Below are 18,373 nucleotides of genomic sequence, written 5' to 3'. Positions count from 1 at the left end.
ACTAATTTTTTGCAGCCTTTGCAAGACACTGAATTTAAGTAAGCTACAGTCACTGTTGCACTTTTGATCGTAACATTTTAAAGCAGGTCGTATACACCACTGAGAGCAACTCAAGACTTGATCCTGCAGCTGTGGGTTTTCTGAATATCTGCTCTATGAAATCAGATATGGTGTCCAAGTATTTGATCTCAGATTCTTATTTGGCATTTACTTAAATCTATATGAGGATAATGACAAACTCACTATTAAGGCATTTCCCACTCATTCAGCCTCCAACCTCCTCCAACTGGTGACAAACCCTGTCCTGATCATAGGTGACTGCCACTGCAGACCCAGTACATATTCTTCCTACTTATGGCTGATAATTTGAAGTTTTAGGTTAACTTGTCAATTTCACAAAGCTTATTTTCTCATAGGGTAGCAGCTGCCCATTGAGGTAAGCTACTCTGTCCTTCCTACAAAACGTATACCTCAGAATAACTGCATCTCAGCGATTTCCTTGATTTCACCAGTTTATAGGCCCCCACTGTCCATACCTGAATTTATAACCAATCCTGTGTTCCATCTTACTGATTAGACTTGCAACTTTTGTGTAGAAAAACACGTCCATATTTTGTGCAGTTTCCTATTGTCTGCAACCTGCTCTTTGTTGCTGATTTTTTTTCCTATCTCATAAGCAAACAGTTGCTAGATAACACATTTCTCAAAGCACACACTCTTCTGTACTTCTTTGCTTTTTCCAGTCTTTAGTTTAAAAACCTATCAAAGCAAATAAAAAATTCAGAGCCCAGAGCAACTCTTCCAGGCTAAGGATTCCCACAGGCAACTACTTCCCTTCGTAACAGCAGCAGCTACAAGCTAACCATTTCCCCTCCCCTTACACCCAAGCTTTTGCTACCTTTGCTCTTTTAAAGAGAGGCCTTTGCTTCTATTCTACAGGGTCAGCAAGACTTTTGCTCTCTCTCTTTTAACTCTTCAAAGGAAAAAACTGCCTGAGTCAAGCTGCCACAGATAGCATGATACAGCTAGCAGATACTGTTTTACATCTCTAAATAAAACAGATCTCTTCTCAGTATAAGCTGATGAATGTATGTTACCTAATTAATATGTCTAAAGTTACAGAAACACTTAGAATAAAAATACTGTTCCATTTTGTTTTTTGACAATTGCTAAATTATATAATTCAGGAAGTTAAAATAACAGCATAAATCATAAAAATCACAAAAATTTTGTGATAGGCTAGCTTAGCTTTCAGTCAAGCAGCTGAAAATAGTTACTGATTTAAATACTTCATGAACTTTACCTGTTTATAAACTTGTCGTAAGTACATCATCTCCTCCACAGTTCCCAAGGATATCAATCTAAACACTTTAACATCTTTGCATTGACCAATCCTATAAGCTCTGCAAAGACAATACCATATTGAAAACCATATTCTTTATTAGTAAAAATGAAGAGAACTCTTAGGGGCAGTAAAAATTCACAACTTGAAACAACAGACATAGTCTAAAGCATTTATAAGTAAAATATTTTTCACTTGATTCCAAGTTTTCTCAGCATTCTATTCCTTTTTCTTTTATCCTTAATTTTGTATTTTTCTTCCCAGAGCTATACAGCTGAAACAGCTTTCATCTCTTGGTATTACAAGGCCTGTCTCCCATCTCTCAAAACACATCTTCCATTATTTTTGTTTGTTTGCTTTTCTCCTCCTCTACATGTGGTCTTGCACAAAACATTTTCCTATTTGCGTTTTATCCAAGTTAGATCATGGATTCCTTGGGACAGCCTGTGCCTTCCTAATTTTATAAGCACTGTGCAAGTTAAAACATCATAAAAACAGGTAATGAAAAGGAAGTACACTATTTAAATTATGAGCTCTGAAACTTGTAATAGATTACTTTCAGAAAATTCAAGAGAGGCTGAACAGATTATAAAAATGTAATCTCAAAGATTCTATAATGACAGTCCCTTTCAACGATACACGTTTCTGACAGACTTATTTCAGCAAGACAGATGCACATAAACACCTCTTGGAAATCAGAAAGACGCTTAAAATGGAATTGCATAATTGGATGAGACAACAAAAACAAGTTTACTTTTGCTCATTAAAATATATCAAACAACTGAATTTTGAAAGCTTCCACAATCATTTCACTTTACCTGTTCAAAAGTCTGTCCTTAACTACTGAGGAAATAATATGGTCAAAAAGCCTCAAAAGAAAAATCTAGATTCCTGGAAGTACTCCAATGGCATAACATCAGACATGGAAGAGAATGCCGAAAAGAGACTAATCTCCACGAGGGTGAGGTTGAAAAGAACATAAATGTTTTTCTTTAGGCATTCTGGAATTCAAAACACCACTCGAACTAGGTCAGTGCCAACGTACTTTGCCCTGACAAACACAGGAAAAATGCCATCTGGCTATACATACACACTTGTTCTAGAGATCCTGAAAAGTTACAGTAACTATGACATTTTTGAGACCCCATTATAACAGTGTCACAAAAATAAAATAGAAAATAAATAATAAAATTCAGTGTTAAAAAGCAGAATATCAATTCCAAAAAATAACTTAGCTGGACATTTCTTACTGTTTTACGGACAAATCAGATCATGTTTAAAAATATCTTTCTGAGGAAAAAAATTAACCGGACAACTAATTTACAGGATGAAAACAAAAGAACTCAACAGGGATCAAGTTCTGTATTTTGAGAGGGTACCTGTCAATAGCTTGAAGATCATTTGCTGGGTTCCATGTTGGATCGAACAGTATAACAACGTTGGCACCAACGAAATTGAGACCTAGTCCACCAGCCCTAAGGAAAAAATAAAGAAAAAAAAGCTATCCAATAGCAAGAAAACTAGTATCATTTTCTTCAGCGTATTACGTTATAATCCACATTAGCATACCATCTCAACCATTATAAAACAGCACAACCGAAAAATTGGAAATAGCGAGCTACAACTTTGTGCTAATGTTGTACTAACAACCACCAAACACTCCAATAACCACTGCTGTAAAATGTAGTCTTCTCACCTTCAAAGCAAGACGACTTCTAAGAACTGTATGAACAATTCAGTCAAAATAGCTGCTATCACCTTATCTTACTACAAGTACTGTCTACTACTTCATGCCCACAGTGACTTAAAGGGCCAACTCCCTCAGGGAATATAGTGAAATTGATAACCATTTTACAACAGCTAACATTATAGAAGTATGACGCCAACAGAAAAACCATAGCTAAGATAAAGTGGGACTTAGAATCTGCATTAGATTTTAGTACTTCTAATCCCAGTACATACTTTTGACAGTAATGCTGTGTGGCTTGCACTAAAACAGTCATCATCTAGAATATCTCATATCTATTCTTGGTGAACAAACAACTGTCAAGAGTATATTCTTATGCTATATTAGTCAAGCGTTAGCTACCCAACTGGCCACACAGCTGCATATGAGCAGCATTACTAAAGGTCATTACAAGGAAAAAGATTTGCAATTGTAAGCAAGCCATCTATGCTGGGGAGAAGCAGTTGCAGCAGTACCAGTGACATCATCTTAAACATTTAACAGCTGTGGAGTGCTTTCAGATAAAGCCTGCAAGCCAGCAAGGAATTTAAGCATATGCTTAACTTGAGGTAGCTGACTAATACCCTTGCTGAATCCAACAAAACTGCTCAGTTACTTAGAGGTTGGCACGTGTGTAACTGACTCATTTGATAGGAACCAAAGTGAGGAAAATACCACTTTTCATCAAGTTGCGAAACAAACAAAGACTGAAATTTTTTTTTTGCCAATTGGCTCAATCAACATTATTCCAAAAAAGACAAAAGTTTCTTTCTACACAAGCACATGCAAAATACTGTTATTTAACTGTTAAAATAATTCTCTACATTGTCATAGGTAGTGGTAATTTCAAACATGGAAATTTTCTCAAAGAGATATTACAAAATTGAAGAAGTCGATCCAATTTAATTTACAGAATCACAGAATGGTTGAAGTGGGAAGGGACCTCTGGAGATCATCTAGTCCAACCTCCCTGCTCCAGCAGGGTCCTCTAGAGCACATTGCCCAGGATCACGTCCAGGTGGATTTTGACTGTCTCCAGGGAAGGAGACTCCATAACCTTGGTGCGCAACCTGTGCCATTGCTCTGTCACCCTCACAGTCAAGAAGTTTTTCCTCATGTTCAGATGGAGCTTCCTGTGTTTCAGTTTGTGCCTGTTGCCTCTTGTCCTGTCACTGGGCATCACAGAGAAGAGTCTGGCCCCATCCTCTTGACACCCTCCCTTCAGATACTTGTACACACTGATCAGATCCCCCCGCAGTCTTCTCTTCTCCAGGCTGAAGAGGCCCAACTCTCTCAGCCCTTCTTCAGGGGAGAGATGCTCTTGTTCCCTAATCATCTTTGTAGCCCTCCGCTGGACTCTCTCCAGGAGGGCTACGTCACTCTTGTAGTGGGGAGCCCAGAACTGGACACTAAATACCTCTTTTGAATACATTACTTTGTATTCTCTTAAGCTTGTTTAAAGCAGTGAGAAAGGTAAGTTCACAAGGAAGTGAATGAATGGGGGCAGAAACTAGAAGCTTAGGGGCCCCATGACCTTTTGGTTTTCATGGAATCCTTATTAATATAAATACAGTTGTAGCCCTTTCCTTCCAGGTGTGGTGTGGTGTGGTGTGGTGCGGTGCGGTGCGGTGTTAGTTAAAACTGGAAGTGGAGAGGATGTGGGAACCTGCCAATATTAACGGAGGTTTCTGGAGGATGAGCGTTCTCGAAGTTTAAAATACTGAATACAAATCTTTGTATTTTTCAGAAGGCACTACTGTATTTTAGAATTTTGGTGTATTTCTTAAAGGGAGGGCAGAATTCAGCCTTTCTTTTTACCAATCAACCCTGCAGTCAGACTGAAACATAAGTCAACATATTTTTCCACATGATTTCTCATTGAAAAAAGAAAATCACAATGTTCAGACCTGAAATATGAAATAAACCTCAGTGCAAAACCTTAGTGCAAGTAAAACAGACTAACTATGACAACTAACTAAATAGGGTATGTAGCTTTATAACGATTTTACCTTTCAGTATTTTTAGGCATGCCACAAAAAGTCAGATACTCCAAAACAGAAAAACAATGGGTCTTATACCCTTCTTGGACAGAATGAATGCAGTAGTTAGTTTCTGCACTGTAAAGAATATCTTCCATTTTAAGAACCATTTTAGCCAGTTGCTTAAACCAAATTATTAAGATGGCCCTTGCAAGTTACTGTACTATGGCTCAAATGAAGAGCTCTCTATTATTGCATATCATTTCTGTTACAAGCAATTGTTTTCAAAAAGAGTATGTTAAGACTGCGCACCCTGGACTAAATAAATGACTTGTTTTTATATCCTATCACTGTCAGTTTAATACCACAATGTTCAAAAGTTACAAAACAGTATGGCATTAGAAAAAATTTCCATGGAAGTTGTGACCAGTTAATTTTATTTACTGAGGTAAATAAGCCTTTTTTTTTTTTTTTTTTCCTGTTTCAGTGAAATCTTCTGGCTAAGAGTTCTTTGAATGAGAGTATACGAGTATTAAAAATTATTGACAACATAGTGCTGCAGAATCCAAGTGACATGAAACATGGCAGAAGTTCAAAATAATGGACAGCAGCCTTGGAGAATGCTGCAGGTAGAACGGAAGCATATACTGTAACTATCCATGAAAAAAAATACCTGCAACTTCTGTAACCCTTATCTCCATTATCTAAGCACTTTGCTAAACATCAAAAAAGGAAACTGAGAAGAAATGGGTTTAGATTAATTCCTTCAGAAAAATTATAAAGTGAATAAAGACTAGTGTTGAAAACTTGGTGAACAGTGATTTAGCTTTACAGATGGGACTATTAGCTACTCTTGCTTCTTCCAGAACCGTATGATGGGAACAGGACTACCCAGACTCCAGTGTCATATGCAGTTCACCTCTTCAGACTAAGCAGCACCAGTGGAGTTGCAAGCTCTGACATTCCTCTGTCTCATTAGCAACTTCAGCAACTATTTTAGTGTTTGTAATTACAACCAAAGGGAAAAAAAAAATCTGAATATCTTAAACAGAGATTTTTTTTTCCACCATGAACCTTAAAAGTTCCAACAGGACTATACGTATTTTTGCATAAAACTAGATTGAAATTCATGATCTAAACCTACTGGTCTGATGGAATTAACAAACTCTGCAGAAATCAACAATATTTTCTTTCAACATCTAGAGTTTTGCAAACATTATGGATATCTGCACAACTGTGATCAATACTGTCATTAAATACAAGACTGGAGGTCAAGCTATAAAGATGCAAATTCACAAATATTTTTAAAAGCTTTATTGTTTAAATCCCACTTTTCAAAACATCAATCAATTAAAAAAATCAGGATTTCCAAAATGTTGGTCTGTGGGCTATACATAAGCAATCCCAGGCAGAAAGGGCACATTTTGCCAGTATGACAAATGGAATATAACACAGGAATATTGCAGGTTTAACAGTCATTACCACTGTCTGCATTACAGTGTAGTAATTTATAGATTGGTGCTACTTGTTTAAAGTTGTATGTTAATGGTGCAAGTGAAATAAAATGGCAGGCTCAGAAAGACTATGCTGGGAATTCACCCTTTGCAGAAGGCATTTTTGCAGCCAAAAGAATGTGCAAGTGTTTTCACTGAAAAGAGAAAAAAAAAAAAAAAAAATCAACATTTGGCTCTTTGAGTAATGGGGCTTTCAGAACCCATACAAGTTGAATGCACAGAACAGTCAGCCAAAAACTTTGCAAGAAAGTGCAGACAGAAGAGTATGACCCAATTCTGTCGGATTACTATGTGTTGAGAAATAAAGAAGATACTGCAAAGCCTTAGTGTCTGAACTCTGAGTAGGACGAAATAAGAATCTCTTTTAAAGGGGAACTGCAATAGATCACTTTCTGATTTCCAAAAGATTACAAAATTAAAGTTGGTTCTACTACTGTACATCAAGCAAGTAGAAACACCCCTTCTCGTCAACTCTAATAAACTACACTAAGAATTGCACCTTCTGTTTCTCTCAGTAAACACAGGTTATGCTGACTGCATTTTGTTGTTTCTTCCGTTTCCTCAGTAAGATGAGAAACACTAAAAACAGCAGAATCAAGGCTCTGCTTTCAAGCACCACCAGCAGAAAACTCACCAACCTCTGCATTCACAAGCTCTTCTAAAAGGGAGGAGAAAGTCCCTCTTTGCTTAACTGTGCTTCATCTTATTCCAATATAAATTAACAAAAAAGAACAGAAAAGGCTATGGTTATGAAAGTAAACTAGACCGATAAAAACAAACTATCAAGTCCTTTCTAATGCTACAGATGCAGAAATTCCCTGCTGTTTTCAGGGAAAAAGAATTGCTTAGCCTAAAGAAGGTCTCAGTGAAGCTGAGGGCCAGCTGCTATAATTCACTGAGATTACAAGCAATAAAGCAAGTTTGCATGACTAGCATCACAAATCTCTTTGTAACCCTGCCCACATATACCAGAGAGTATCTGAAGACTGTTTCTGATGTGCACCCACCTGCACTGGTCTTTAAGATGATGTCTGACTGCTAATTAAATGAAGTTAGTGTGGACTGGTATCTCCTCTTAACTCCAACAGGCGCGTAAAGACAGAGGAAGCGACAGTACAGGCAACAGCAGCACTGGGTGCACGTTTCACTGAGTTTCCCTCTGAACAGAAAGATCTAGCTTCTCTCTGCTCCCTACTTGGTAACAAATTTTATCTAAGATGAAATATGGAAGTAACCTGAACAAAAATCATACTGAACGGTCAGAATATTTTCATTTTACAGTTGAACATATTTCGCTGTTCCAAAAGAATTCACCGTCTATCATAAATAGATGAGCAGATCTGATGAAATATATTTTTAGAAGTGTGCAGCAATCATCTTATATTGTTTTTCTTATATTTTAAACATCTATTAATAACAAGGTTAATAAATTACAAAACATCAAGAGAGAATTTTTCCATTCAACACAGCATTTCCTATTCACACCCACTTACTAGTTCTACTAGCACAGTACAAGAGTCTATAGAAAAATAAAAGCTTTCTGCGGCTCATCACTTTATGTTAGTAACTGTTTCCTCACTCCCACAGCAACTGGAATTCTAAAACTGGGATTCAGAAAACTCACTTGCTTCTGCTCAGAGAGCCTCGAAAGCAGAGGAGAGGGGAAGGAGGGAAGTCTCCAGGTGTTTTAAGAAGCCTCAAGCCACAGCAGTGGATCTGCTTACTACCAGACAAAAAAATAATTCCCCTTCTCAAAAAAGTAATCCCTCACAAGGTCAATCAAGTAAAACATAGAGTAACCTATTTTCTAAACACTAGAAACACAGCATGAAAGAAAAGACAACAAGCTAAATTCTCTTACATCGTTGATACAAGGCATATGTTAATTTCTTGAGTGCTGTTGAACTCTCTTACAATTCTGATCCTATCTTCCGATTTTGTATTTCCATCAAGTCTTCGGTAATCTAGCCCAGATGCCATACAGTACTGTTCCAGCACATCAAGCAACTGAGGAGCGAGGGGGAAGAAAAAAAAAAAATCAAGTACTTGCTAGTATCTTTTTGAATTAAACATAACCACAGAGGCTGTGTTTCTTTCCAATAGACCAAGCAACAAGAATGAGGACAGATCTTACCCATTTTGCTATCAACATCTTTGACATACCTTTCTCTACAGCTCTGGCTCTATGGCAGCCTAAGGTGATTAATTTTGGTCTGCAAGCATCTCGCTCTCTCCTCCAACCTTGGCTGCCTGTCCCCGGTCTGAGTGACGCAGAGCCAATTCAACTCAGTAAGCTGGCAGGCACCTTAAATGTTTTCCTGCCATCTTAGCAAGTTAAAACGGCTTGAAGTATGGTAAATGAGGTCCAGAGCCAGCACAGAGAAAGGAGCTGGTATGTACAGCCAGAGTTCAAAGGGAGGAGGTGAAAGACATTGCAGCAACCACAAGACAGGCTGTTTTCAAACACCATGAACCACAGCCTAAGCATTTTTCTAGCATTTTACCAATATTTTTCTGCTCATCCATCAACATTTTACTACTGCATCTAAGTACTGAACTAAGAATCCTCCTTAAAGTCACAAAAAATCAAATCTTTAAGATTTGAACTGTCAATCACACTAATCTTTAATACTTTAGTGCTAGCAAGTTAAATATTTAAATAAATATTTACATTATTACTATAAACACACTATATTACACGTTACAATTATGTATTACATATAATACATATTTACTATAATAGACATATTTATATTGTACTATAATGTTTAAATAAATGCTCTAGTTTGCACTACTTCGGAAAATTCATTATTCCTTAATAAGGAAATCACCTAGGAGATCCCTAAAAGGGAGATGCACTCATCTCTAGCTCCAATTAAACACTTTTAACTTCAAACCAACTGGTGTAGTCAAGTCTCTGGGCTGACGTTCAAGCACTGCTGCTGGTCAAAAAAATCAGTAAAACAGAGGGAATTCAACTTTTCTGTAGTGCTAACACAAATACTGTATGACACTTCAGTAGTATTTTGTAGTGACACTGCTCTAACCCAAGATGCGTCAACTGAATTCAGCATGAGCCGTATACACCTGCAGTAATACAACAATTAAAAAAGCTCTAAGGAATGAAGCAGAGTGTTGTAATTTGCCATTACCATTGTCCTCAGATAACGTAAGGTTTCCATACGGTTCTGGGGCACACTGTCCTTCTCAACAGTATTTCCCATAGTATGAAGAGAAAGGAAATGTGGTTGACAGCTGCCAGTGTCCTCAGTGCTTTATACTTCAGAACTTACTGCTGCAGTTAATCAATAAAAATCACAGAGAGCTCACCTTTGTAGAAAAGGAGAACAGAAGAATTTTATCCTTGTTTTTTCTGAAGTGATTTAAAAGCTGCTGAAGGACCTGGAAATGAATCACAGAACAGAAATTAAGAGCCTCCATCTATAGGTCATCTCATATGCACATACTTTTGTCTTCAACCTTTAAGCAGACCACACTGCAACAAATTGTTTGCAAAGCTAAACATAGGCGTAACAAAAACACTTTTGTTAGCAACGTAATAAACCAAAAGCAACAGAGATGCTGGATCTATTCATTTTTCATTGAACTTCACTGTGGTATGATTACCTTTTCATAATGACATTACAATAGGTAAGTTCAGAAGTTATTTGTACTAATGCATATTTTGGTCTAGACTGCAAAAAATGTTACCTATGTGCTAGGTGAGGCTTTGAATCTTTAACAAATGCGCACAGTTCCCCTGAAAACAGGAAGGTCTATTTAAATTTGCTGTACTACATCTGAGTTCAGAACTTCTTGGAACTTGTCTTCTTAAAATAATCAGTGAGATGTACGTCCCTCCTGCTCCCACTCTCTTCTGTTACTCTGTTTACAGTAGGCCCCAGCTTCCCAGACTCTGCACAGACCTTGAAATGCCAATAATCCGCCCACACACCATGTTCTTCTGGTAGGGAAGCAAATAATCCAGAGCCTTGTGTATAATAGTGATACTGTTATTTTCAAAAGAAGCATGTCCACATCTGGCAATGGCAGCTCCAGAGCACCATGCAGAAGCAATACACAAAAGGGAAAAGAAGAATTTTCTGTACCACGTCTGTAGCTTTCTCCCACTGGGCAATACGTATTTTAAAAAAGTTATTTATTCAGTGATAAATAGTTAAACTGTTAATCAACATATTTCACTAAAACAAATCTTGGACAACCAAATAATGAGGAATGTTTACATTAATTTTACAGTTCTGGATAATATCTTGAATACAAAATAGTAATTCTACATCACTCACATTCCCTTTTGTATATACTAGTCAGACACTTACAAGTGAAAAAGAGGTATAAACAAGATAATTTTGGCTTGTTTCATTGCACAACAATATACAGACCAGGATTCACTTTATGGGCAAAACACCCACATCAGGTAATCTAACCAGAGTTAAAGGCCTTATATTTGCATTTTGTTAGCCAAATTAAGAAAAAAAATGGATGAAGAAAGAGCAGTATGCTTTTAAAGCAGGAGGAACGTGGCTACTGTATTACTGTTGTTATTATGAAAGTACTAAGTATAGGTCGAATAATTAATTCCCTATAGGAGAACACACAAACAAATCCACCCAGTTTGTTTAAACAAAATGGATCAATGCCACGCCCATTGGGATTTCAGATATTCTGGAGTATAAAAAACAGCTCAAACAAGCAGAGAAAAGTAAGGAATAGTTTTACACTGAAGAGAAACAGACTATGCTTGCACACCAGGGTATTACTCTGAAAGTAGTTATTTTGCAAAAGAAACGCGTGATCATACTTAAGCAAAAATAATACGTTTTTTGGCATAGCCCACATGGATTTAAATGTATACCTCCCCATTACTACATATTACGATGATTTGTTTGACTGTGATAAAGTTTTACCTCTCACATCTGGGACCACCTTATTTGTACACAGCGGTCCATTCTAGCCTACTAAGATTAGGACTTCAAAGTTATGCCTGCTTTCCTGGGTTAGGATCATATTTATTGGTGGAAGTTATTATTTGCAAGGTACTCCCATAGACTTGCATTTTCCTCCTGAAATAATGATAGTATGTCAGGCAAAATACATAACCCAATCCAATGTGGTTATTCCTAAGGCAGGGGGAGAGCGAGCGTGTGGGGAGGGGGGAGAGCAGGAGAACTGCTTCCCTACCAGTTTTATCTGTGCTCGGTGAGAGAACAGAAAGGAATTTTGGCAGATACACTACTTTTGCACTTCTGGAAAACAACTGGAACTGCATAGCTAATAAGCTTCATTAATAAACCCCTGCCTATTTCTCCTTTTTTTCCTCTCTCTGGAATAAATGAAAACAAATGACGCAAACCTTCCTTTTGCAGATATACTCATCTACAAATAATAACCTATGCCAAAATTTCTGTATACCCCATACTAAATTTTAATTAAATGGACCAAATAATACCTATTTGTTCCACATTACCACATAAAAGTTATAATACCATTTCAACTAACATCTAGAACATCTGTAACTTACAAAACAGAAAAATTCAACTGTTAAAGTGGAACAAGGTTATTAAAAACATTTCACTAAAATTGGTCTGTTATTTCCCAGTATGTCAAGAAAGAATATAAAGTAGCTTTCAAGTTCTAATATTTGATGACTCTTCCATGCACTTTTTGATGGTAAGAGGCCTAAGTGAAAATTCTTCTAAATGACTTTGATCTCAGACTATAAAGAACAAAACCATCCCAAACAGTTCCTTCTTTAAAAAATAAAAATAAAAAGAGAAAGAAGTTAGCCAATCTTCTTTCAGAAAATAAGCCTTCAATGCAATCTGTATCAGTATTACTAATAAACAAAAAAATCACTACCATACCAGATACATGTGAAACAATTTTTGGTATTATAATTATTTCCAAGTAAAATTTAATGGACTCAAGAACAACTTTATTTTTCAACGATGGCTACTTGGCCAATTATGAAAAACAAAATGTTCTCATTTTTTCATCTCCAAAACAAATGCTGAAAATTCCCCTAAACAGTTAATTTCTGTACTCCAAAAAAATAATTTTGAGATTATGTATACTACTACAGAAGGCTCCCAATATGTGTCCCATGTTAGATAAATGAAATTAATCACCTCTAGCTTTCAGTACAATGACAGGACGTTAAAAGCCCAACCATCTTAAACTATGCAGAGTCTGTAAACCTAGCATTAGGTATCACTCCTTCTTCCAGGCACAGAGGTATATGTTACCATACACTTCAGGATATTATGTCTGTGTTAAGACACATTTCCTGAATTGACACAAAATTCAAGTTCCCCTTAAAAGAGAAGGTGGATCTATTTCCATCAAAACAAGCAATTCATTCACTCATTCTTAGATAAATTCTAGCAAGTTTATGATGGACTGAAATAGACACTATGGATTTCTACAGCCAGGCATCAGATACACAAACACAGGAGTCACTAACAGTAGAAAGATATACTGTAAATCAACTGGGCTGTCATGAACACAGTTCTGCCTGCATTTTATACTTCATAAAGGAAAAAATAAAACAAAAAAACAAAACTCCTCAGAATATTACAAGGTCATAGTTTCTAACCCTGGAGAACAGGTGGAAAAGTGTCAGAGTTCCTACTGCCTAGTTCCTCTGCTACTACTATCGCACTGCAGTGTCTGATCTGACCATTTTAAATAAGGTCATAGAACAACAAAAGTATCTGGAAAAAAATATAAAAATTTCTTTAGTAATTCCTTAGTGACTTGTCTATAGGAATTTATACTGCATTTCTCATCTCATCTACCAAAAAATGCTGAAAAAACACCTTGTTCTAGTTTTTGCAAAGTGGCATCCCGATCCAAAACAGATCTCTGGTGTGGTACCACCACCACCAAAAGAATGATTAAAAAACCGTTAGGCATACATTGTCTTACATTCAATAGGTGAACGTAATATTGTTTTTCTAGAAAATAAATTTACCTTCATTTTTCCACTGTACTTCGGATCTGAAATTGTTTCAAAGGCTGCATCTTTGCTTAATTGCACAAAATCTGGAAAACTGGAAAATACCTGGTTGCACACCCTTTTGATATGTGCTTCCTGAAAGAAAAGCAGTATGTCTGAATAAGCATTAAATATTAGAGCTACATTAGCATAGTGGGTAAGCCATAAAAGGAGCTCAACAGGCTGAAACAGGTCATCTACTAAAGTAACTCAATCAGAAAAGAAGTTACATATTTTTATTTACAGTTACAGTACAGGAGTGCTGAATAAAACATCTACCATTTTTCTCTTTATTAGGGGGGGGAAAAAAAAAAAAAAGGAGGGTTCTAACCTGAAACCAATGATTCCAGTTACTATAGTAAGAAATGGCCAAAACTCCTGATCCTGGGCTGAGATTGCACTAGGACTGCTCAGAACTGTTAGCCTCAACTGATGGCTTGAAATTTGCATTACCCAACAGTTGTGTACCAGCGCTTCTGATACTCTTCTCTCCTTGAGCAGTTTCAACCGAAACATGTTCCTCATATTTTTTGGAGAAGCTCAGCTCTAAATATAAAATTCTTGAGAAACAAATATGTTCTAACTGTTCGTTATTCAGTTGTTTGCACAGAGGCCCAGCTGTTAGTAAATACTTTTCATAAATGAAACAGAAATAACATTATTAGAAATCACTGAAAATGACTCTATTTTAAAGCTTCCAAAGGTTTTTAGGAGCCTCATTTTCAGTTATTGAATACTGTTGTATAACATTTCTAGCTATTAAATAAGGGCTCCACCACGAATTACTGAATGGAAAAGGAGTTTTGCAATATATCTTAATTTCAGGGGTTTTTTTGTTTCTTTTTAAAGTCAAACAATCCAAAAACGTGAAGATTCAAACACCAAAAAGGAGACCAGCAACAATTTTTAGTCAAGAGTTTTCCACAAGTCTGCTTTTTAGGTATTTCTGAAACTAACCTGCTGCTTGCTAGTAGTGTCCATCTGCAGCAGTGCTGCATGATTTGCAACTTTCTGTAGGATTGTCAGGTAACTGAAACGCAGTGACTTAATTGTTTCACCATGAGCATTTGCCTACCAAAAAAAGAGAAGAACAATTGTGAGAACAAATACTCTTGAAAACAAGAAATATCCTAAAACAAATGCTGTTCTAACAACTTACTACACTAGCTTACTGCACTAGCAATTCTAAGGAGTATTAAAATTGGTTCCAAAGAGATGTACACTGCAGTTCTAAAGTAAAAAAGTAAGTAAAAAAACACAAAACTTTCCTCAGCTTATGATCTTACTAATAGAGAACACCCTCTCAAAAAGCCCAGCTGTGTTCACAGTTCGTTAAATATTACAAACGGCAAATCTACAGAACTTGCTAAGATAACCAAGCAGCCTTCAGTTGATAGAAAATATAGTAACTTTACAACTGATTTAAATGGAAATGAAACCAGACGTTTCAATGACTTCTTACCCTATGACTGCTAACTTAACTTTTCTTTTCAGCAAAAATTTACAAAGTTTTATAAACATCTGAAGTAATATAATTCAAACAAGTTGAAACATTCTGTAAGGCTTTCTGCTGCTGCAGCAGCAATAGCATCAAATAACTATTTTTCTGGTTATGCCTGGCTGATATGACCAATACTGGTTTTCTTTTCCCTTCTCAAGTTACTAGATTTTATGGATAAATTTGGAATACTGCAGTCCATAAGGGCACTTACGCATCCACAGTCCTGCCAAACATCATTTGTTCTACAGCATTTTACTCTTCTCTACAAAAGATCATGAGAAACAGAAGCCTGCAAAGATCTAGTACTATATTCATGGAAAACCAAATTCTCACCACAGGCAATATCTTAAAGTACTAAGACGCAGAGTAAAACCAGAAGTGCTCTTACTTCAATAAATATTCCAGTAAGAGAGGGTAGGTACAGTTGTTGTTCTGGGGTATAACAAAAGAATATTAATAGGCTATAAAGAAGAGTTACAAATTCAGTAAAGACAACAATCCTTTGCCTACAGCATTAGTTTATTGGCAATGAATTAAGAAATTGCATCTAGAAGAAAGATTATATACCTTCCAGCCCACTACCTTGCTTCAATTCAGAACACTCTCCAGTGTATATAATTTAATGTATCAGTTTGAACAGATTGCTCTCTCACATAATATAATTAAACAAGAGACTTCTTCCTCCGATTTTCATCCTAAACTTTCTCATTCCTACCGAATGAGGCTGACAGAGATTGTTTTAATGAAAGATGTAAAAGATAAACTACATGATTTGGAAAAATCTAAACACAAGAACCAAAGCAGGCCAGAAAGAAAGTAGGGAAAAACAGAGTATGAGGTATATGCTAAACATGTCAAGTTAATCTCCATCCATTGAAACACAGAGACAAAACAAATAGCAAGCTAGATTAATCAAGTGTTACAACAAGTCCAGAGAAAATGGAAGAAATCTGCAGAGCTTATCACTTTAGTGAATAAGCTCTACTTGTGCTTTAAATTGGCTGCTATCAGAACTCTCCCTTCAGTGCAGCAAAGGGAACGTCCGTTTACTAGCAAAAGACAACCCCAACCGCAGTAACACAATCAGAGGCCAAACAATCTGTTGGATCCAAGACACCTCTGGTTTGCAGCTTCTACGCTGACCAGTTGATCTGCATTGAAGCAGCACGTCTGACATACCAGACATACCGGCGCAGTAGGCTTGTCACCTTCAACTGTGTCACAGGCACACCTATTAATGCAACACATGTAGAACTTACTGCATATCTCATGGCCATCTACTCAGGGCACGCAAAGCAACTTCGCTGTGCTCCTGAAGTGCCTGACTTCACTGTGCTTGTGATGCAATCCCATGCTTCTAAACAGGATTTCCCAAAAAGAAAGATGTGAGTATTAAACTCGTGCCCAGGTAATGGCCTACAACCAGGCACCCATTTGCATCAGTCCATCATCATAAGAGAGTCTTCTGAGGAAATCCATCTACTGCTCAGACCGGGATGACCACATTGTGAAGTCCAGATTGAGGAAGTTCTTACTTTGTAACAACAGTTCTTCCTTTTACGGCCACTGCTGCAGCTACAGGGCTCTCCCGCTCGTAATACTAGGCTTACATCCTCTGTCTCCAGCACAGCCTGGTATACTGCTTTCTGGAATTCTGTCAGGGAACAGTACACCATCTGCCGAAGAGAGAACCCCAAATCACAATTATGGGCAGCATACAATGAACGTTTTTTTTTCCCCGAAAACAGAACACCAGGAAAAACAACAACAACAAGGAAAGTATAGCCAAAAATACATCTCTTAATTATTTAACCCCTCCCAAAACACTACAGAGTATCAATACTGAGCTACAACAATCTGCTGTTGGTCTCCGCAAATTTTTCAATAGAGCTTTTGTGGGGGGGGGAGGGGGGGGAAAGAGGGAGGAGAAAGGAAGAGCAATAAATTCATAACGGTAATTAAGGATCCTCCTCTGTTTTGCCAGATGCTTAATTTGCCCTTTCTTTCCTCCTTTTTTTAGTGCTAGCAGTTGTAGGGTAGTTTGTTCTACCACAGGCAGAACAAATAAAATAGTTCAATCTAATGGCGGTCTGTGGCAGTCAGAGCAATGAGAAGGCAGGGATCTATACAGTAGTATGGTCAAAACTCTTATCCCTCCTCTTAGAGACCATGGGTGGCATCTCCATGACATCTTTAGTCTTAAGCAGCAGGAGACAGAAATCCCAAGATCATTCCTTAACCTAGGCCACCCACACAGCAGCAGCACCATGCTGTGCTATAATAATACAACAGTAACTTGAACATATACTCACATTAACAAGAGAATGAAAAGAATAAAACCTGCTAGATTTAGAAAAGCAACTGACTGATGTTTTTGGTAATCTTTCCTCTAGAAGACAGTTTAGATGACATTATTACACCCTAAGAATGAAGAACAAACACTAAATTTCGAAAACAAAAACAGATGCAAATGAACTTATTTATCTATTTAGAAGGAAAGCACAAATATATCTAACGAGCCTTCATCACTAACTATAGTCACAAAGTGTTTTTTCTTTACACGTTTACAACAACATCAGAGAAATAGGATTACCGACCTGTAACAACCAGCTTTAGGTATTGTTTTTTTTTTTTTTTAAATGACTGGAAATAAAGGAGTTGGGGGAAAAAAAAGTTAAAAGCAAATTGTTCTGTGTACAAAATACTAGATCTCAAATTCAGAAGTCCTGCATAGAGTTTCAAGAGATTTACATACACTGCAGTGAATTTGTTTAAATAATTACAAAAGTGCACATAAAAATGGATGTATAAATCACTAGTCAGAAGTCTAGCTGAGCATTTTCATGCCCAATTAACTCCATTTCAACATGCAATCACAGTGATTATGTGAACAAAGCACACTACTGCATGTGCATTTTTTTCAAGCCTCTGGATTCTTCCCAAGTTCTGAAGTCCAAAAGAAAACCATAAACTACTAGAGGAACGACGAAAGAGAGAAAAAAAAAATCAAAAAAAAAAACAAAAAAGAAGAGATATATTCACTGATGTTGTATTTGAAACAGGCAGATGCACTTACTCTGTCTTCCTTTTTTGGCAACTGATTGCTGATAAGAGCTTTAGTACGTCTGAGGAACCAGCCAGACATTTTACTTGCTAGCTTCAGCATGGCCTTGCGACCTGTTGCTAGCTCTCTTTTAGTTGCAGTGTGCCTTTGGCCATGCTCCACTGGATCAGAAAATTTCTTCTTGAAATGCATTCTAGTTCCCAAAAGTCCTGGTACTGCCCTACTTAAAAGA

At 37.0% G+C, this 18,373-nt stretch overlaps 1 protein-coding gene across 4 annotated transcripts in view; it reads right to left on the bottom strand.

Moving 5' to 3' along the window:
* The window catches only part of ERCC6L2 (ERCC excision repair 6 like 2), a 75,687-nt gene that overhangs the window by 45,229 nt on the left and 12,085 nt on the right, over positions 1-18,373 (bottom strand). For 2 of the 4 annotated variants that reach the window (XM_068926900.1, XM_068926901.1), the window contains exons 6-13: positions 18,154-18,364; positions 16,613-16,753; positions 14,534-14,647; positions 13,553-13,672; positions 9,892-9,963; positions 8,423-8,568; positions 2,722-2,817; positions 1,304-1,403 (exon numbers count right to left, since the gene is read on the bottom strand). In XM_068926900.1, the coding sequence (XP_068783001.1) occupies positions 1,304-1,403; positions 2,722-2,817; positions 8,423-8,568; positions 9,892-9,963; positions 13,553-13,672; positions 14,534-14,647; positions 16,613-16,753; positions 18,154-18,364 (1,000 nt within the window). The remainder of the gene's footprint in view (positions 1-1,303; positions 1,404-2,721; positions 2,818-8,422; positions 8,569-9,891; positions 9,964-13,552; positions 13,673-14,533; positions 14,648-16,612; positions 16,754-18,153; positions 18,365-18,373) is intronic. The other 2 variants (XM_068926902.1, XM_068926903.1) reach the window with 1 other exon arrangement.

Source organism: Struthio camelus, chromosome Z, assembly GCF_040807025.1.
Source record: "Struthio camelus isolate bStrCam1 chromosome Z, bStrCam1.hap1, whole genome shotgun sequence".
Classification (NCBI taxonomy): Eukaryota; Metazoa; Chordata; class Aves; order Struthioniformes; family Struthionidae; genus Struthio; species Struthio camelus.
Note: the sequence above shows the minus strand (reverse complement) of the source record. Positions and strands in the feature narration are given on the sequence as shown.